Source organism: Fistularia commersonii, chromosome 6, assembly GCF_037954325.1.
Source record: "Fistularia commersonii isolate RoL2024-O1a breed Wild chromosome 6, RoL_Fcom_v1.0, whole genome shotgun sequence".
NCBI classification, from domain to species: domain Eukaryota; kingdom Metazoa; phylum Chordata; class Actinopteri; order Syngnathiformes; family Fistulariidae; genus Fistularia; species Fistularia commersonii.
The window spans coordinates 2,073,797-2,095,209 of NC_141289.1; the positions used below are offsets into that span (position 1 = coordinate 2,073,797).

The 21,413-nt window shown below is 42.0% G+C and overlaps 1 protein-coding gene across 1 annotated transcript; it reads right to left on the reverse strand.

Moving 5' to 3' along the window:
* Positions 1 to 61: 61 nt before the first annotated feature.
* On the reverse strand, positions 62 to 21,168 carry LOC147233163 (uncharacterized). The gene is made up of 17 exons (XM_086148078.1): positions 20,976 to 21,168; positions 18,555 to 18,672; positions 18,307 to 18,488; positions 18,018 to 18,175; positions 16,550 to 16,700; positions 16,307 to 16,461; positions 15,221 to 15,375; positions 11,178 to 11,242; positions 9,387 to 9,391; positions 8,909 to 9,062; positions 7,011 to 7,143; positions 5,509 to 5,702; positions 5,060 to 5,220; positions 4,802 to 4,955; positions 3,518 to 3,675; positions 3,058 to 3,221; positions 62 to 1,999 (listed from the first exon to the last, which is right to left on the reverse strand). Exons 1-17 carry the CDS (start codon positions 21,034 to 21,036, stop codon positions 1,789 to 1,791), a joined length of 2,379 nt encoding a protein of 792 aa, XP_086004204.1. The 5' UTR covers positions 21,037 to 21,168; the 3' UTR covers positions 62 to 1,788.
* Between the last annotated feature and the right edge of the window lie 245 nt (positions 21,169 to 21,413).

Below are 21,413 nucleotides of genomic sequence, written 5' to 3' on the forward strand. Positions count from 1 at the left end.
CTTGTCAGGACAAATAAAGAGATAATCCAGTCAAAATAAAGATAATAAACAAACTCAAGATCCAGTATCTTCTTTATTAGCCATGATTGTCTTTTTTTATATGACCACACACTGACTTCACAAGACACTTCTGTACATAATACCCGGGGTTTAATGTCACATTTAGATGTCACTGAAAATATAGAATTTCATAATAATAGTAAAACAATCAACAATAAACTGGCACATACTGCATGATAAAGATAAAATAAAAAAAACTCAAGTGCACCTTTTTTTTTTTAAATCCGAAGATTTCGAAGGCAACAAAGGGACAGGTCATGTGTGACTGCACACAAAATGCAGATTTTTTTTTTTTAAATTCTGTTTATTTACAGGTTACATACAAATTCAAGGGGGAAAATGTAAGTTATGAGGCAAGGCAGATTCGCCCCTCAAATTCAGAGGGGGGGCAGATCAGTTCACGATCCCTTGGACGCAGTTCAAACCGAAAGCGTGTCGAGCGTTGCGGTTGGAGAGTGTTTTCGAAACCGTCTGCTCTGGACACATGTTCCTGTTCTGGCGTCGCTCTCCAAGGTCAAAGAGGGAAGTGGTAACATTCAATTTCAGCATAAATACTGTTTTGTTTTTTTTTGTTTTTTTTTTTCCATGGACTCCAGTAACCCGGGGTTGTCAAAGCTAATATGCAGGTCAGGGGTCATCTGCCGAATCGTATTTCACCTAAAAAGTGTCAATAAGTTGGAAATGGGCGGGGGAAAAAAAGTTAAAGATGAAGATGTGGTGGTTTCTCTGTGGGTGTGGAGAGCAAGTGTTAGATATTGTGGAGGTAAACACACTGAGATGGTTTGGACATGGACAGAGGAGGGATGGTGAAGATCTGGGTAGAGGGTTGGTGGAGGTACCAGGACATTCATGGATGGAGGGAAAGAGGACAGGAAGTTAGCAAGAAGAGGGTTAGATGGAGGCAGATGATTGGCTCGTCATCCCGATTTCTTCCTCGCGTGGATGTCGTTCCAATTTTTAAAATTCCTGCAGGTTTTTTTTCCCTTTAAAATGAGGTCAATGTGGTCAAGAGCCGAAAACGCTCCTAAAAAAAAAAAAAGAAAAAAAAAAAGTTTGAAGGCAACAAGCAGTCAAAGGCGACGGATTATCCATCTGACTTGAAGGCCTTTCACGTCCTCAGTGTGTGTGTGTGTGTGTGTGTGTATAAACACGTCTGGGGTGTTTAACTTTCCAGTAAGAAGCATAGCTGACTTGTTTCCACGGCGACAGGGTCCCAAGCAATGAATATGGCAGACGATTATGAGCCATTTACTTCCCATCATCTATTATTAAATGTGTGCATATGTCTAATATATGATAATACGTAATGCAACTCATACGTCATATGATACACAGATATGATAATTGCGTTTTTTTTTTTGTTTTGTTTTTTTCCCCAAATGGTCTGTAAATCAAGTTCAAGCGTGACCAGACTTGAGACTTTCTTAAAAGCGCAGGTGCTCATTTGCTTCCTCGAAACCTGGCGAAACAAAAAAAAAAAAAGTACCGAAAAATTAAGGACTCAACCCAGATTTGATGTTGACGGCGTTTGGAAACGCGGCCAATCACGGGCTGCCTGACCGCAACCGAAACTCCGCAACAATCCGGCGTCGAAGCTCTTCAAAGTGCAGGGGAGGAACGTGGACGCCAAAACCCCCCGCTGGTCCGCGGAGGAGCAGGGGTGGAACGTCCGCACCAGATGGGACCGCCGTCCTCTGGTCTTTTCACAGTGACGGATGGAAACCTCCATCAGACGCACATGTCTCTGATGCCCTCGTCCCTCGCCAGGGGTCCCGAGGTCATGTCCAGCATCTTCACCTGCTCCGGGGGGGCCAGGCCCTCCCAGGAGCCTTCCTCCTCCGCCAAGTGGTGGTCGCTGTCGGCCCGCCGCCGGTGGCCGGAGTTGCCGTCCATGGAGGAGACTCCTGAGTCGCCGCTGCTCTGGCGTACGTGTCTCTCACTGGAAAGGACAACAGGGAGAGAATATTTATTTGACTTCCACGCGTGGATGAGAGGGTGAATGCGGTACGTCTCCATGGTGTATGAATGAGAGTACCGTCATTTTCGGACGATAAGCCGTGACTTTTTTCACGTAAACAACGATGCGGCTAATATATGGACGTCTTGAAACATTTATCCTCGTCACATCGGGCCGATGAAATGACCGGGAAATTCTGAGTCCGTTCAACTCCGACACCGAAGAAGACGACTTTGACGGTTTTAGTGCGCAGGAGGAAGCCCGAGATAGCGATCGGCTAGCCCAGGGGTCGGCAACCCGCGGCTCCTTCATCCTTACACTGCGGCTCCGAGCGGCTTGGGAAAATAAATTATAAATATTTAATTGAAGTGGATTTCATTTGTGTTAATTCCTTTTTTTTTTGACTTTTAGTTCTAAGTTGGAAGATTATTGTGATCTTGAAATGTTAGATAAAATGATATTTATTATTTTTCGCCGCTCAAAATAACGTCACGCTCGCGGAAGCCGGTAAAGTCCCGATTTGCAGATGCTGTTCAGCAGCAGAAGTCCCATAAACTAGGTAAAATAAATATTATGAAGATATTTTGCAAATATTTATTTTTTATTGTTTACCGACACAGTGATTTTTTTTTCCGATTTATTTTTAAAATTCAGGTCAAGGCTCCGCTACACGCTCTGAAAGCCCAAAGCTCGAAATGAGTTTATTACATAAATAAATTTTTGTTTTTTTCAGTAATACTTTGTGAATTTTAGAAGCAACACACTTGTTTATAAAAAGTGTAAAGGTAATAAAAAGCAATATATACAGCGGTACCTTTATTTTAGACGTCAAAAAGTAATTGCGGCTCCCAGTGTTTTCTTTTCCGAGGAAACCGGGTCCAAATGGTTCTTTGGGTGTTTCGGGTTGCCGACCCCTGACTAGCCGGTGCGGCTTATGTTGAGATGCGCTCAATAGTCCGGAAATTACGATAAATGGTCGCTTGTCTGGATCACGAGTGAATGAAAGAGTGAATCCTGGACCAGAAACTGGTCCGACTGACCTATTGTTGGGCTCCAGGCCTGCCGGGAGCGCGGCATCAGGAGCCTCGTGGATTTCCAGGAATTCCAGTCCCGGGCTGATGGTCACCTTTTCGCAAAAGGGTTCCGGTTCTGGGTCCGCCAGGAACAGCTGGGAGTGATCGGACCTGGACTGACGGCAGAAATACTGGGGGGACGGGGAGGAGCAGGAAAAGGAGGAAGAGGATAAGATAGTATTTTATTGATCCCCATCAGTTAATTTGTTTGTCACAGCGGTGCAACAATAACAATAAATGTATATAATATTTAGATAGAAACAAAGACAAAAGGATGAAGACAATAACAAGAATACGGACTGTTACAGAATCACAGTGAAAGGGATGAAAATAGATTAGAGTCACAACAAGGAGAACATTTGAGATTTAATTTTTTAATCAGTGACTAATATCTCCCTTGGATAGATAACCTATGAACGCCACTCACCTCAATAATGTGCACGGGCAGCTGGCTGTAGGGGTAGAAGCTGTACTTGATGATCTTGTAGCAGAAAAAGGACATTAAGACCGAGAGCAGGACCAGCAGGAGGAAGAGGAACAGGGAACCCAGGAAGAAGACGAGGATCTGCCACCAGGGGGTCGGACCTGTTGGTCAGAGCAGATTGACGCGTTACGGACATACAACTCTTGCCCCTTGGACTCACAGCTAGAAGAACCCTGGTTGGATTCCTACAAGGGGTGAACTTTCTGTGAAGGGTCTCCATGTTCTCTCCATGTCTGTGTTTGGTTTCCTCCTGGTTCCTCTCACAGTCCACAAACATGCAGGAGCTTCATCGGAGACGCCAGTGAGAGCTAATCCACAGCTTGTCTCAACGAAGAGGGACATTTTTTCTCCTGCCCTTATCTCCGCTGCTTGCTGCTCTTTGCCCTGTGCTGTCTCTGAGCCTGTCTTCGCATTTCGTCCGAAGCCTAAAGTTATCGAATCGATCAACGGGTCTCTCAACGTAATCGACCAATTTTTCGGGGACAGCCGGAAACTCCATGGACTCCTGGGAGGACCGGAGGACGGCGTGCCGGTCGATCCTTTCCGCGGAGGACGTTGAAGACGTTTACATCGTTGGGATTATGATAATAGGTATGCTACCTTATGTAGCTGGCGGTTCCCTGATCTAGCGCATCGCTCGGAAGACGTCGGCAGCACTTTTGGGCAGCGAGAAGCCGTAAACGTCTGTCGCTGTTGAAATAACCGGAGAGACTTAAAACTTACATGAATCAGCCTGAACCCAAAACAACTGGTTTCTTTGCTCTCCTGGATGTTATGCGGATGAAATGCGCATTTGCGTGTTTTTACTAACGCGCCGCCTCCTTACAAGAGCCCAGTTTTCACCTAATTTTTCACCCGATGCTCCTGTTCTCCCCTGTTATGTCACTGTCTTTTTATAATAATAACTAATACCTTAAATAATCCCTCACGGGGAATTCCTTCTCTGCATTTAACCACTCGTGGTTCATCCATGGCCGCCATCAGGTGGCGCCAGGGGAGCACTTAGAGGTCTTGCTCAACAACACATTGACGATCGCTCTACACCTCCTTTTTTTTTTTTAAACAAAATGGCAATGAAGTTCTTCTTCTAAATTGCCCAGAACTTTAATATGTCACATGTTGATCATGTGGGTCGACGGAAATCCCCTGCAAATGCATCACCATCTCCGCCCAAGCCCTCCCCCCCCGAACCCCCCGGAGGAGGCGGCGTCCACCGCGAGGAGTCACCTTCGGTCTGCATGCAGCGGGGCACCGTGAAGTCGCTGCTCTTGTTGTAGACGTTGTTGCGCGTCTGCACGCTCACGCAGTACCACGTCCAGGCCTGCAGGGTGGACAGGGTCACCAGGTTGGCGTTGCTCTTCAGGCTCTGGATGGTCAGGGGCTGAGACAAGGGAAGGGTGTGGAAGGAAGGAGGTTGTTTATTCATTAAAGCATGTTCACGCACCGTTGTTATTTTGTTTTGCTAGCCTCTCGCGTGGGCCTCACCTGTTTGCCGTCCCTGTGCTGCCAGTACAGGATGTGAAAGTAAAGATGCGGGAGCTTCTTCTTCATGGACTGGTTGGTGCTGGTCAAAGGGTCCACGATGGACACGTCCATGTCGCTGCCGACCGGAGAGAGCTCCACCTTGGTGGGAGGCCCCACCGCAGCTGGCGGGCGGGAACGAGAAGGAGAACCAGATCAGATCCGCGCGAGGTCAAGGGAACGTTGACCTCCATTTTATTTCCCGGTTCGGTTTCAAGACTCGCGGGAGGAAAGATTGTAATAATCACGCTGTTTCTTTATGCCTCTACTCTGGAGACGCTCAAAAGCAAACGTCATCGCGGTGGTTAGGATGCTTCCTGTTGGCGGGTGTCGCCGTTCGTTTTCTCCGAATGGTAACGCACGAGCAGTTTGGAGCCACAAGAAGACAAAGCGCGGTTACGACGAGTGTTTACCGTCTTTGTCGGGGAAGAAGGGCTCCTCCACCCAGTCGGAGTGACTCCCGTTCACGTCGGCCCGTACGCGGAACATGAACTTGCCCAGGTATAACAAGTTGAGCGAGGTGACGTCGCACCGAAGCTCCGAGGTCTCCTCGCAGACGGTGTTCCAAATCGGGGTGCGCCTGGAGCTGGGCTTCAGCTTGTGCTGCCTGAGGGCGCCAGGAGACGGAAAGGCGGGGTGTCTTAGCAGGATTATCTATTGAAGCTACGCCACATACAGCGGCCCCTTAAGATACAATTCGCTTTGTTTACAATTCTTTTAAGGTACGAAGCAGGATTTGAGCATTTTTACCCTTGAAATCCGGAAGAAATTTTTATGATACGAATACAAGAGCGAGAAATTTGCGCATCTTCTGTGCTGGCCTTGAAGAACGCTTCGCAGCTTCAAGTGTCCCTCGGCCACCTGGTCTGGATAGTTAGTAAAATACGCATATCTCATATATCTTTCCCCTTATTTTGTGTATTACCTTTCATAATCCTTTAAGATACGTAAAAAAAACATACTTCTGGAACAAATCGTATGTTAAGGGACCACTGTATTAGCATGTGACTGTTAGCGCCACTGGTATTAGCAGTAGTAGTAGATCATTTGTGCCTATAGTTCCTATCTCTTTTGTGGCATCGTTATATCTTTCTGCTTATTTTGTGTATTACCTTTAATATTCCTTTAGGATACGTTAAAAAAAAAAACATACTTCAAGAACGAATAGTATGTTAAGGGACAACTGTATTAGCATGTGACTGTTAGCGCTACTGGTATTAGCAATAGTAGTAGATCATTTGTGCCTATTGTGCCTGTAGTTCCTATGTCTTTTGTGGCATCATTATATCTTTCTACTTTTTTTGTGTATTATCTTTCATAATCCTTTAAAATACGAAAAACAAAACTTCTGGAACAAATCATATGTTAAGGGACCACTGTATTAGCATGTGACTGTTAGCACTACTGGTATTTGCTGTAGTAGTAGATCATTTGTGCCTATAGTTCCTATCTCTTTTTGTGGCACCGTTATATCTTTCTGCTTATTTTGTGTATTATCTTTCATAATCCTTTAAAATATGAAAAACAAAACTTCTGGAACAAATAATATGTCAAGGGACCACTGTATTAGCATGTGACTGTTAGCGCTACTGGTATTAGCAGTAGTTGTAGTAGATCATTTCTTCCAATCTCTTTTGTGGCATCATTCTATCTTTCTGCTTATTTTGTGTATTACTTTTAATAATCCTTTAGGATACCTAAAAAAAACATACTTCAAGAACGAATTATATGTTAAGGGACCACTGTATTAGCATGTGACTGTTAGCGCTGCTGGTATTAGCAGTAGTAGTAGATCATCTGTGCCCGGGCCTCGCTTGGTTCTCGCTCACGGGGGAATGCCGGGGTTTTCTGTCGGTCATCTCAAAGAGCGCTGGTCCAGGCCCTTCTGTACGTGGAAAGGTGCGGAGACTCGTACCCGATATACTGCGTGGTGAAGGTAACCGCCTGCTGGGCCTCCGCGGCGATCGGGTCCCAGTCCCACCACAGAGTGTAGTTGGTGTTCATCGACGCCATCCTCACGTTCACCGGGGGCGGCGGCTTGACTTCGGCTGAGAGAAAAGCAGCAAAAAAAAAAAATAAATCTATAAATCCCAATTGAAGCTCCGGACTGCCGAGATGCTTTCATTTTTGTTTCTTACACAGTACACGGGGGTGCTTGAACTTTGGATTCCTCTTGTTTAAATACCCTCAAAGAACACCCGCCACAAAATAAAAGGTTAATTTTATTATTAAAACATCAAATATGGCACGCTGGTTTGGTTCCTCAGAGAGATTACCATGTGTTATTTTGATTTGGTTTTTGGGAAGTGGGTTAGAGCACTGCCACCTGGACAATTTCAAGATCATTTAAGTAGTTTCGCTCTGTTTTTTCCATCCGTTTGTTATACATAACGCTTATCTTGCACACCTACGAAAAACAAATATTTCTTTGAACGTAGCACGATATTGATGCTAACGGGGATCACAATTTTTTTTTTTTGGCATTACCTCCATCTTTACTTACCACTCTCAACAGCTCAATATTAATATTGATACGTTCTCCAGGACACCTTAGTTGTTGTTCCTCTTTTTTTCTACCCGCATCTCCTACTCTTCACCTGTATTTTCAATAATCATTGCTTGCACAAGACAATTTCTTTTTATTTATCTTGCTCATTTGTATCCAAATCCTCAATTTTCATATTCCCACTGGGACAAGTGAGAGGGGCAAACAAAGTCTATCTTATATTACGGCCTTTGCAGCACCACCTGGACAATTTTTCGGTAGTTCCCATCTGACTTTTCATCGGTTTGTCGTCTAGACCTGCTTCGCCTGCCGTCGTCGGGATTCACGTAACAGCCAGGCTTTTTAAGGTGGACAAAAGGCAGAAGGAAGAGCGCAAGGTGTGGGAGGAAACCCCATAACAAAGACCGCCGCCTAAATTATTTGTCTGATTCTCTTGCTTATTGTTCTTTATTTTCTTTGGGATGGTTGGAGGGACCTTCTAGCTGTGAGGCAGAAGCGTTGTCCACGTCGCCGGACAACTTCATCCACATTTCTTGCCGTTTTGTCCGTACGGCCGACTGCAATGCAGAGATTCGCGACGACCAGCAGAGTGCGGACGTAAACAACAGAAGGGGATCGGTGTTTATTGTCTCTTTTGTGTCACATGCGATGGAAACACCTGAACCAGAAAAGAGGAACCCGCACGTAAGAGCAGCGAAAGCGGTGAATAATTTCGGCATCTCTGCGGCTTTGACGCGCCGCTGATTCACCGTCACCTGTAGCTTTCAAAAAAAAAAAAAAAAAAGTTGTTTCGGTCTTGTGATCCAACTTGTGACAAAAACATGAAATACACCAAAGGGGGGTTGGGGGGCTCTCTGTCTACAGGTGTCATACAACAGTTGCCTCCAGCGCTACTGCTGTTCGAGTAAATCTAGCCTTTGTACAAGCTGAAAGGTAACCATATACCATGCTAAGACAATGAACGAACACAAGCGGATGCAATCAGACCAACATATGCTACAACAAGGCATAAAGCGATTAAAGCTCGGCGAGGAAGGTGCGAAGAACATCAGCCGATGGACCAACGAAGTGTACAACGAAGGATAAAGCCCTATCGGGCATGAAGCTCGGCCAGGAGGTGGGAGGCCAACAGCAACGTGGGCAAAGAACATCAGCCGATGGACCGACCTAGGCTCCGGCAAGGCATAAAGAGAGGAAGGACCAACGACAGTGCAGACTTCCCATTTAGATTGTGTTGTTCTTCTTCGCAACGGAGACTACCTCAAAAAATCTCTCATGAGCTAAGGGAAGGAGTTTGATGGATGTACCGCAGCTTTCCGCGTGACTCGAGCGATGAATACATTTGCACTGGCAGCTTCTGTCAGAAGACGATGGCCTTCCATCAGTTTCCCTGCAGGAACACAACAATTTCCTGGAAGAGAGCTGGGACGTCTCCGGCCACTGTATTCCCTTCCTAACATCCTGTTACAGGAAGTTTAACATAAAAAAAAAAAAAAAAAAATTATTATTATTATTAACCTGCAGTATGTTTTACAAAGGTATAATTTTTTTGCTGAATTTTCCATTTCCATTTTTAACTTTTTAATTGTTAATACATATGTTTTTTTTCTTAACAAAATTGAAGGATTTTATTTTTACATGAAAGGGACAGCTTTAAACAGGAGTTGTTTTTGTCCGCCTGCCCACAGAAACAAACAATATGGCAGTGTATTCCCACAGACACACTTTTTTTTTTAAAGTTTAAAGCATCATTAACATGTTTGTTTAAAGTTTAAACAAACATACCAGACCTGCAGGAAACAAATACAATGGGAGTTCAGCTTTGAACCCGAGCTTCTCAACAAATGGGATTTCAATGGGAAACAAAAGGGATTTCAAATTATTTTGAGATTCCACTTGCAATTTCTTAAAAAAATAAAATAAAATAATAAAAATTAAATAAATCACATCCAAGATTCATATTCAGCCCTATAGAGTAGAGATCCAAATTAGCTTAAATACTCCTGGATTTATAGACCACCACCACCCAGGGAGATCTAGTGGATTCATTCGTCACCCTGCAGCACAAGCACCACCAAGGTCTTGGTGTCTGCCCATTTGTAAAGTTGTCCAGGTTGTTAGAGATATAAAGTCATCTGCATACATGCACAAATGTTTTTTTGTTTTTTTTTTTTAACCGTTGATTTTTCAGATGTTTACGATATTCGTGCACCCTCCATTTGCCCCTCGGGGAAAAATAAAGTGTTTAAGAACATGGTGATCACGTTTTCCAGCAGGCAGAGTAACTGACTGAGGCTGTTTGACAATCTCCTGAAGCTCCTCTCTTACACTGAGGAAATCCTCAGGAAATTTCACTGATGGCAGTACCTACTCAGGAGGCTGAGGTTATTTGAGGACAGCGTCACAATTTGAAGCACATATTATTACCTAAAAACAGCCAAAAAGATCCTTGCAGACCAGTTACACAACTTAAACCCGGCCTTCGAGTAGCCACAATAGCCCCCTGTGCGGTTTACACCAACGGTCTCTTACCAATGGTACAATTCACACAATTCTGCACAGTAGACAAGATAAGTTTATTGATCCCCGTAGGGGAAATTCTTTTGTCACAGCAGCGAAACATGATTCTGATTCTGAAGAATTTGAGAGTGAATAGTTGTGTCTCTCAATATGAGGTTCCTAGATTTTCTGGGTACCCGCCTCTCACCCAATGCTACCTTGAATGAAATGAATCCAACTACAACTATTTCTTGAATATAAAACAAGGTCAAAAGCTAACCTGTCAGGTTCATCTGTGAATAAAAACTAAAGACACACTTGTTGTTAAAAGTCCATGCAACGACATGACGACCAAAAAAAACAAACAAGACGACATTTCAATGCTAACAACGCCCGACAAGCTCGTGAGAAAAGCCAACTCGATGGTGAAACTGAACCTGGCGCTGTTGTTTTTTTTATTCTGTTGTCTATTTTTTGTGGATGTCTTTGGCTATCTTTTAGTTGTGTCTTTCATTTATGCATACACTCATATTTGTTGCGTTGTTGTGACAAAAGAATTTCCCTTAAGGGGATCAATAAAGTATTTATCCTTATCCAGATGCAACTGGCTTCAAGGAATCCACGACAATGGTTGTTCAACAAAAGTCCCGTCGACTTGGACGGAAAAAACATCGGACCTCCCCGGGTGATTTTGACAAGCCGATTTTCCTCAAACACACCGATATAAAATTCTACCAGAAGTGAAAGCGCATATGAGATGTTGCAACGCTACGGTAGCATTTCGTTGCTTGCTAGCGAGCTAACTAGCGCTTCAGGTAGCTAGCTAACAAACAAGCTAGCTGTTTAATAAAATAACCTTTTTTTTTTCTAAAAACAGCACTTTTTTTTCCCCAAGAATTAACCTCAGAAACTCTCCTTCGGTTGAAAAACCCGCCCCGTCCCAAAAATAAAAACAATAAAAACAAAAATCTGTGTCTCCAGTCTCCTTTTTTTTAGCTACCACCCCCCCCAAGAACGCCGAAAAAAACAACAAGCCGACGACGTCTCGACTCAAGCTGGAAGGATAAACGAACTTACCGGCGGTACCGAAAAGGAACCGCAGGAGTAAAGCGACGCCGAAAGTGGCGAAGGTGGCCATCGTTCTTCACGCCGAAAGTGAAAAATCCGTCAAATACACCTCAGGAATCCATGATCACGATACCGATCTGTTTGCAACAGCGGTGAACGCCGGTTGCCAACCGGAAACAGCAAGTCGTTTCCGGTGGGCGCTTTCAAAATAAAAGCCGCGGTAGGTCGAGTTTGAGCAACTATTGCGCATGCGCAGGTAATGAAAGCCGGGAGTGATCAGTAATTTGGTTCGACATTCATTAATAAATTGCTTTTTTCATTGATTCATTCATTATTTATATCACTTATCAGCGTATTCCAACTTAATGGTGGGTGGATCCATCCGAATATTGATAGTATCAATTCCAAGTCAATATCAGTATCAGATTAATATGAGTAGGATGAGATCAATACTTTCTAGTTTCGCTCTTGTTCCTCGAATTTTTATTTTCTAACCAGTTATTCATATATTTTATTTATTAAAAAAAGAAAAGCAAAGAAAAGAAATGCACTGAAGGGGAGATTTTTGGTTTCATTTTTGTGTTGGATTCCCTTAACACACGTTATACTTGAAAAACTGGTTTTGAATGCTTTATCATATGAATGCTTTGTTTCTTTATTTTGTCTTCTTGCTATTTCTTGTGTTTTTGTTTATTTATTTGTTTTGTATTTGTTCATTTATTTGTTATTTGTTTTGTTTATTTATTTGTTAATCACGACCCCAAACACGTCTGATCAAGCTGATACCAATTGCTTTGTCATTTTTATTTTATTTTTTTAATTTCTACCACTTCTTTGTTTTTATTTTCATTGTTTCTTTTAAAGAGGTATGATTCTTGTATAAGGTGCCTTAAAAATAAAATGTATTTTTATTATTATATGATGAAAAAACTCTGGAAAAGAAGAGCAGAATTTTTATATTACAGTTTCTGAACACCACCTGAAAAATGAATTTGTTACAGCTTTTGTATTGTTTGTGGAAAAATAAAACTTTTTGACAATAAAGGAATTTTTATTTACTTAACCAAGACCTTTGTCATAATTCTGTCATGGGTTTTAACTATTAAAATAAAAATGTCACAAAAACCTTAAAAGGTCAGCAAAATGAAGTGGGATTCTGCAATATCATGTTGCGTCCATCGTTATTACTGAAAAGTATTGGTATCAGTGTATCAGAGTCATACCAAAACATGTGGCATCGCACATCACTGTTCCTGCTGTCTTTGGTTGAGAGCTGGACTTCCCCTTGTACCGCTCACCAGTCAGTCACAGACCCACACAGAGAGACATACAACATACGCACTCTCATTTGCACGTCACACAAAGACATACAACGTTCGCCCTCTTATTCGCACATCCCAAAGACATACAACGTTCGCCATCTTGTTCACCCTCTTGTTCGCCATCTTGTTCGCCCTCTTGTTCGCAGATCACAAAGACATACAACGTTTGCCCTCTTATTCGCACGTCACATAAAAGCATACAACGTTCGCCCTCTCATTCGCACTTCACATAAAGGCATACAACGTTTGCCCTCGTATTCACTCCTGCATGTTTTTGGACTGTGCGAGGACCCCGGAAGAACCCTGAGGAACCCCACGCAGACACAGGGGAGAACATAGAGACTCAACAGGAAGGCCCCCTGTGGGAAACCAGACAGGAACTTTCTTGCTATGAGGCAGAAGCACTCAGTCATGTTTGCAAATGACATTGTGACCTGCAGCAAGCATGTGGAAGGCAAATCTTGAGAGGTGAAGGTATATCCAGAGAGCGTTCTCAGTCGAGAAGGTGTTGGAGGCCCACCTCTACAGGTCAGGACTCGGCAGTCCACCTACACCTGAAGGCCAAGTGTTCCCCCTACATCTTTGAGCATTCTGGCCAGGGAAGACAAAGTGGAGTCAAGGAAACCATCTATGTCAAACGGGAGGGGCGGTCCAGGCACCACCTTTCACCTCCATGTAACGCTGTGCTGGATCTTTCCCAAGACAGATCAACACACACACACACACACACAACACTGCCAGATCCTACTCCACCCCGAGAACCACCCAGAAAAATCTACGACCAAAATAGAAACCAAGCCCTGGCAACCTGGGCCCTCAGCCTGAATGATCTAACCGGTTTCTCTTGTTTTACAAAAAACTCATCATGCTTCTATTGTCAAAAAAGAAAAAACAACATGTCACTATAGTAAAAAAAAAATATGCTTCTACTGTAAAAAAATACATGAAAAACAAAAAAAAACACATCATGCCACTATTATAAAAAACAAACTGTGCTTATACTGTAAAAAATCATGCTTCTATTGTTAAAAAAAATAAAAAAACAAAAGAAACATCAGGATTCTATAATAAAAAAGACAAAAAACCATAATGCTTCTACTGTAAATAAAACACAAAAAAACTCATCAAGCCACTATTGTAAAAAAAAACCATCATGCTTCTATAATAAAAAAAATATCAAAAAAACATTAAGCTTCCATTGTCAAGAAACCAAAACAAAAAACATCTTGCCACTATTGTAAAAAAAACTTCATCTTGCTTCTATTGTAAAAAAACATAAAAGCTAAAAAAAAAAAAAAAAAAAAAAAAAGCCACTGTTGTAAAATAAGACAATCCATCATGCTTCTATTGTTAAAAAAAACAAAAACAAAAGAAACATCAGGCTTCTATTATAAAAAAGACAAAAAACCATCACGCTTCTACTGTAAATAAAACACAAAAAAACCCATCATGTCACTATTGTAAAAAAAAAACCCATCATACTTCTATTGGGAAAAAAACAACAAAACAAAAAACAAAAAGCATTGTGCCACTATTGTAAAATAAAAAAAAAACATCAAGCTTCCATTGTCAAGAAACCAAAATAAAAAACCATCATGCCACTATTGTAAAAAAAAACAAAACAAAACAAAAGAAACATCAGGCTTCTATTGGAAATAAACACAAAAAAACCCCATAATGCTTCTATTGTAAAAAAAAAACAAAAACAAAAAAAAAAACATCATGACACTATTGTAAAAAAAGACAAACCGTCATGCTTCTATAGTAAAAAAAAAGCAACAAAAACAAAAAAAATGATATTACTTACTGACCTTTTGCACAAGAGCGCTCAGGAGGAAGACGAAGATCAGCCGGAGTAGGACAAAGCGGGGATAGAAAATGGATGGATGGACTTTTCCTTGTGTTATTTATTATCAATCTTTTTTCCATCAGCTGTGTTAAAGGTACTGTTCAGGAAAAAAAAAGCATTTTCTGAACATTTCTGCATTTTATTAAATGTTTAATAATGTTTTTGCGTGACGTCTTTATGTGTAAATATCTCACGTTACAACCACAACACCTGCAACTTATAGATAAGTGCGACCTATATACGTCCGCATATATTCATTTATTTATTTTTGTCCAGTGCAGTTAATATTCAGTAAATAAATAGTCTGGAAAGGACTCAAAAGGAACGAGTGAATGAATGCGACCTTTCCGGCGCCACCTTGCTGTAGATCTTGTAAATTTTAATCGTTAAAAAAATAAATAGGAACAACGCTGAACTCCAGCATGGACAGCTGGTTCACACACAAACACACGGACGACGACAACAACAACAACAATAAAATCTAGCATACCTTCCACAGAGCTGCTTGTTCACGTGATCACATTTTAAAGATTCAGGGATAGAGGCATGTGGACTACTCTACTCACACACACACACACACACACACACACACACACACACACTAATTCAAGCCTTGTGATGGAGAACTGCCGGAGCAGCCAGCGGTGGATGGGCCCTTTCTGCACGCCTGAATCCCCTGGTTCCTCCTTGTGGAGCAGACTGGCGCCCTCTGAAGCTCCAACGGAGTTAAAAAACCAAATTCTGGCGCCGGGCTCGGCTCCGGGGGCGAGAGCGTCTGCGGACCGGATCGCCGCGTCGCGTCGTTTCCAGCGAGCGGTCTGCTATTGCTTGCAGCTTATGCGCTGTTCAGATGTTCGGTTTCTTTCTCTTTTTTGGTTTACGTCCGTTCCGTTTCAGGCTGCGTTCCCCCCGTCGCCTCTTGGGGGCGCCCGTCGTCGGCCTTGGCGATGATGCTGACCGGGTCGAAGATCTCATGGGGCGGGAGGGAGTTCTTCATGGCCGTGTAGATGGATGGGTTGGGGAGATCCAGCAGGTACTAGTTCGGGAGGAGGTTGAGGAAAAGGGCATCAGATATAATTTTTAATTATTATTTTTTTTATTTTATTCAGGGTTTTCATTCAAACAAATGATAATTAGTTCAAATACTTTTTGTTAAATCTACTTTTTTAAAAATCATATTGTATTTATTTCATATTATCTTTAAAATTTCATTCCATTTTTGTTCTTTTGTTTGAACAGATTGTGATTTATATATATATATATAGTTTTGTTTTGAAATCCATTTTTTGTACAAAATTCAATTTCTTTAATTTTCTTATACTTTATTTTTGGCTTTATATTTTTCAATAAATTTTATATTAAAATGTTTTTTGCACTTTTTTTTACATTTTAGCTTTACATTTTATTTAAAATACTTTTTTTAATTACTGTTGTTGCAATTTCAATCAATAAACTGGTTAATGGACTGGTTTAAATTGATATTTAATATCAGTGATACTTGTTGTTTACACACGCACGCACACACACATACACACACGCACACACAAACACACACACTAACACACACACACATCCTCAGTGTTCTTCTGTCAATTTTACGGCCAATATTTCACTTTCTGATTTTCATCTGGAAATTATTTTTTTTAGAAAAAAAAAAAACTTCCCCAAATCACAGCTCACTTTCAGGTCATTAATTTAGTTGGTTATGATGTCATTTAATCAGATATTCATTAATTTAATTTGATTTCTAGTCTGGTCTTGCCCAATTAAAATACACCTCTAACAGCGTCCACTAGGGGGCGCCTGTGAGCCAGTGAAACATCAATTGGATCTTTAGACCACAATAACAGAGGTTTATACTGAAGAAAAATAATACATTGCGGCAAATGGTCATAAATAGTTGTCTCAAGGTTTAAAAGAAAAAAGGGGGAGAACGTCCTTTTAGGATTCCGACATGTTGAACCCACCTCATTCAAGTGCTGGGGCAGCGTGTCCTTGGGACACAGGAAGTGGGATATTCTTTTCCGATAAACCACCAGGACCACCAGCGCCGCGATCGCCAAGGTGACGACGATGAACGTCACTACCGCCGGCACCCATGGCGCCTTGGCTTCTGTTGACCCTCCCCCCGGATTGACCTCGGTTTACAACCGACTCCATTTCGGTGTGAATGCGAAATAAAAAACGTGGGTGTAGTTAGTCCTCCTCACCACTAGAGGTGCTCTCGCACACGACGTCGCTGGGCTCGCTGAACTCCGGCCTCCGCATGGTGTCGATCTGGACCCGGACGCAGTAGCGGGTCAACGGCTCCAGGTCGTCCAGAACCACCTGCTCCTGCTGGATCCTCGTGATGTTACGGGCCTGCAAAGGAGCGGCGGGGTGAGCTGGGGGCGGGGCTTAGGAGGAAAGGGGGCGGAGCCTGATGGCGGCTCACACTTCCAGGTGCTTTGTTTTGAACATAAACCTTCTAATCAGTGCTATTTTTTGTATAAGATAAGAACAACTTTATTAATCCCGAAGGAAATTGTTGTGCAAGAGTTACAGAAAATATATCAGTAATAAATGATAAAAAGAAAAAGGCAGAATTAGAAATAAAAATAAACTATAAAGTGTCTCAGTGAAACTATAAAGTGTCTTAGTAAACAAGTGATAAAACTATAAGTGTCTTAGTAACAAGTGAGGTAAGGAGTGCACAATAGTATGATAAAAGGAAAAATTGTAGTGTAGCGGTTATGTGTATATGTACACACACACACACACACACACTATATATATATATACTGCTCAAAAAAATAAAGGGAACACTTGAACAACACAATGTAACTCCAAGTCAATCACACTTGTGTGAAATCATAGTGTCCACTCAGGAAGCAACACAGATTCATTTGGACTTGTTTTAAGGACATTACATCAAAGTTGGATCAGCCTGGAGTTTGTTTTTACACTTTAATTTTGAGTGTGATTCCTAATCCAGACCTCCATGGGTTGATACAATTGATTTCCATTGATCATTTTTGTGTGATTTTGTTGTCAGCACATTCAACTGTGTAAAGAGCACAGTATTTCATAAGAATATTTCATTCATTTAGATCTAGGATGTGTTTTTTAAGTGTTCCCTTTATTTTTTTGAGCAGTGTATTTATATATCTATACATGTGTGTATTTATATACATTGATTTGGTCGGGCTTTTTGTTCCCATTGATCCGGCTCTCTGTGGCTTCTTAAAGTAGTATTTTATTTTAATTGTTCATTTTTAAAATGCCATTTAAAATTTGAAGATTACCATGATCTTGTTACATCTAAATAAAACGTGTTAGAATATTTTTGTCCCTCTTAATAAACGACTACATTTTGCTTCAAAGTTTTTTTTGGAGTTCAAAATGTTTAGTTGTATGCAGAAATGTCATTTCGTTTTCCCTGCAGTTGTTCACTGATTAAAAAAAAAATGCGACGCAAGTTTTGTTTATCCTAAGCATATAGGCATAAAAAAAATAACATTACATGCCATGTTTATTCATTTTAAATTTCAAAAGCGTTGTGTGACTGTTGTGGAAACGGGTCCAAATGGCTCTGAGTGGTAAAGACTGCCGAACCCCGGTCTAAACAAAGTCCATCTCTATTTGGAAAGTCTCCGGCATCAGTTACCGCGGCGACACATCCCACCCCGGAGCGCCCACCTTCTCCGGCTGGCCGTCCTTCCAGTAGGTGATGTTGTAGCTGCGGTTGTGGATGTAGAGGCGCCTGACGGTGGAGACGGCCAGCTCCGGGTCCACCAGCAGCACCTCCAAGATCGCCCCGTTGGAGAGGAGCGAGACGGAGGGCGGCCCGATGACGGCTGAGGGAGATAGAGAGTAAAAACCCCGACCGCTTGATGACACGTACGTCTCTTACGATCTCCATACGTGTGATTGATCGACGCCCTCCACGTCTGCGTGTGAATTTGATGGGTCGTGTCCGGTCACTCACTGTGTTTGTCCAGAGTGATCTCCTGGCTTTGCGCCCATTCGGAGCTCTGGTCCCCGCGCTGCGCCCGCACCCGCCCCGTGTACACCCCGAACTGGCTGATGTGCAGCTTGCCGCCGCCGCCGATGTCGCACCGCAGGCTTGGGTCGCTCACGCAGGCGGCGGTGAAGTTGGTCACCGAGCTCCTGCCGAAGCAGAGGGATTTAACCTGCCGAAATCCAAACGGCGCCCCGGGTTCGACGGATGCCTACCTGGACTCGGCGGTGTAGACCAGGTCGCCGCCGGCGGCGTCCTCGGGTGGATCCCATTGCAACACCAGGTTCATGTTGTGGGAGGTCAGGCGGACATTTCTGGGAGGGTGGAGGAGAGCTAGACACACACACACACACGCACACACACACACACACACAAACAATATGTGTGATAATTCACTGATCCCATGTTGCAACGTATCCATCTGCCGTCTTTCTAACCTGTTGGTGATTGACGTAAAGTAGGTCCAGGTATTGAACAGAGCAGAGTGAACACACACATGCGCGCGCGCGTGCGCACGCACACGCACACACACACACACACACACACACACACACACACACACACACAGCTTGCCCACCCCCCCCCAAAAAAAAACAAACAGCATCCTGATATTTTACCGATTACTTTGTGAGGTTGATATTCAGCTGACCTTTAGAAAGGAAGACAATATGACAAAATTATCCTTCAAATATTATGGGATGTGTGTTTTAAATTGGTGGAATCATCTGTTTTGGACAGGGAAGGACCGCAGAAACCCCCCACAGGGGGATATTCACCGAAATCCCTTCATCCCGTGACAGGAAAAAAAAAAATTGTGTTTTGATGTAATGGTCGCCATGGCGATTTGTCCATTTGGTCGGTTTTTATTTTTTGCCATTGTCCACTGCCCTCCTTCTACTTCCTGTTAGCTGCAGGTATTTTTCCTGCGTGACGATACATAAATGGCCGGCGCCCTTAAAACAAAACGTTGTATTATTCTGCTATATTTGCACCATTTTATTTTGAAAGAGCCCTCTGTTGTTGTTGTCGTTATCATCGTCACGTCTTCTTTGTTTTTCCGTCTGACATTTCAAATAGAGCTTTCCGAGAAACCGCTCGTCCTCGACGCTTTTTTTCTTTCCGCTTTTCGATTCGCAGAATTAACTCTGAATATTCACATCTTTGGGACCTGTGAACGGATGAAACCACGCCGACTGGATGTGGTCACGGTGTGTTTATTGTGTTCGGAATAGACTGGATGTTTATGATGTGGCTGCCATCAAAGATAAATAAACTTCATGAAGCATAGCAGTTGTCATAGCAACAGGGTACATTCATACATTATATTTAAGGGTAGAGGTACCATAATATAAAAAAAAAAATAGTATCAACAAAGGACTAAAACTTACACTGCTCAAAAAGCACTAAAATAAAACATCCTACATCTGAATAAATGAAATGTTCTTATTAAATACTTTGTTGAACAAAATCACACAAAAATGATCAATGGAAATCAAATTTATTAACCCACGGAGGTCTGGATTTGGAGTCACACTTAAAATTAAAGTGGAAAAAAACATGACAGGCTGATACAAGGTTGATATAATGTCCTTAAAACAATATTCCCTTTATTTTTTGAGCAGTATATAAGCAGAATAATATGGATATTAAAATTGTCAATATATGGTTATAGAGATAGACCTATATACTATATGGTGTGTGTGTGTGTGTGTGTAACATGTCTATGTATATATGGATAAAAATATATACTTAAGATATACAGGACTGTCTCAGAAAAGTAGAATATTGTGATAAAGTTTTTTATCTTCTGTAATGAAATAAAAAAACAAAAATGACTTTTTCATGATATTCTAATATTTTGAGATAGGATTTTTGAGTTTTCTTAAGATATAAGCCATAACCAGCAATATTAAACTAATAAAAGGCTTGTAATATTTCAGTTGATTTGTAATAAAAACCAGAATGTATGACATTTTTGTTTTTGTAATTGCATTACAGAAGATAAAGAACGTTATCACAATATTCTAATTTTTCCTGTATATACAGACACACACACACACACACACACACACACACAAACATATACATATTTATATGTAAAAACTCACTGATTAGGATTTGGAAAAATATACTAACAGAATCAGAATGGCATGTATTAAAAAAAAGGAAATGGGTGGGTAATTCAATTACCCACCGCTAATATATGTACAAAATCGAAGGAATGTAAAATGAAAATTAATAAAAAAAAAAATATATAATTTTATTTTTACAACATATTTTATATAGTATGTTTATGTGTATTAATATATCGCTCTTAATCATCTATTGATGCACCGGGATCTATTTTACATCAATCACAGCCTGGAAGGCAGCGGAAGGATATTAGCCTAGTGGACGCCTTGGTGTCAAAGTTCCCCGTCCTCACTCTCCCCCGCCATAATTCAACGGTATTTTTAAAAACGTCGATTAAGGCGCCTATAATACCATTTATCATTGTTATTATTATTTTTATTAATCCCGGACTTGAATAAATTGAAAAAACTTGAATAAAAACAGCGTCATAGGACCGAACCGAGGAACTCTCGCGAGATTTAGACGCGAACCCCGAGTTCCGCCCGATTTAAGACGGTGTTTACCTGCGGAGCCGCTCAGCGACCAAACTGCCAAAAGAAATGCGAGCGGCGGCGGAGGAACCATGGCGTCTTGAGTTCTTTTTTTCTTTTCTTTTGTTCTCCGGGCGTTATACGCGTCCTCTTTCGCTCCCGACTCGGTGTATTTTCCCAGAACCGGAGGGGAAGTTACCCGGAACCGAATCGCATTTCCTCTTTAAGCCACGCGCGTGTAGCCGGCTTTCACTTTATCTTATTGGAGGAAACCACGCCCCCTTCTATTGATTGACCAATCAGGATTTGGTTTGGTTTTGTTTCTGGCAGAGGCGGACTAAGCTTTTCTGCGGCCCAGGGGCAAGTGCGTCAGGGGCCCCCCCTGCTAACATTGGTTACCAGAGAATTGTATTTGGAGGTTATTAGTCATCCAAATCACGATGAATTCTTGTCAAAATCTTCTTGTTGTTG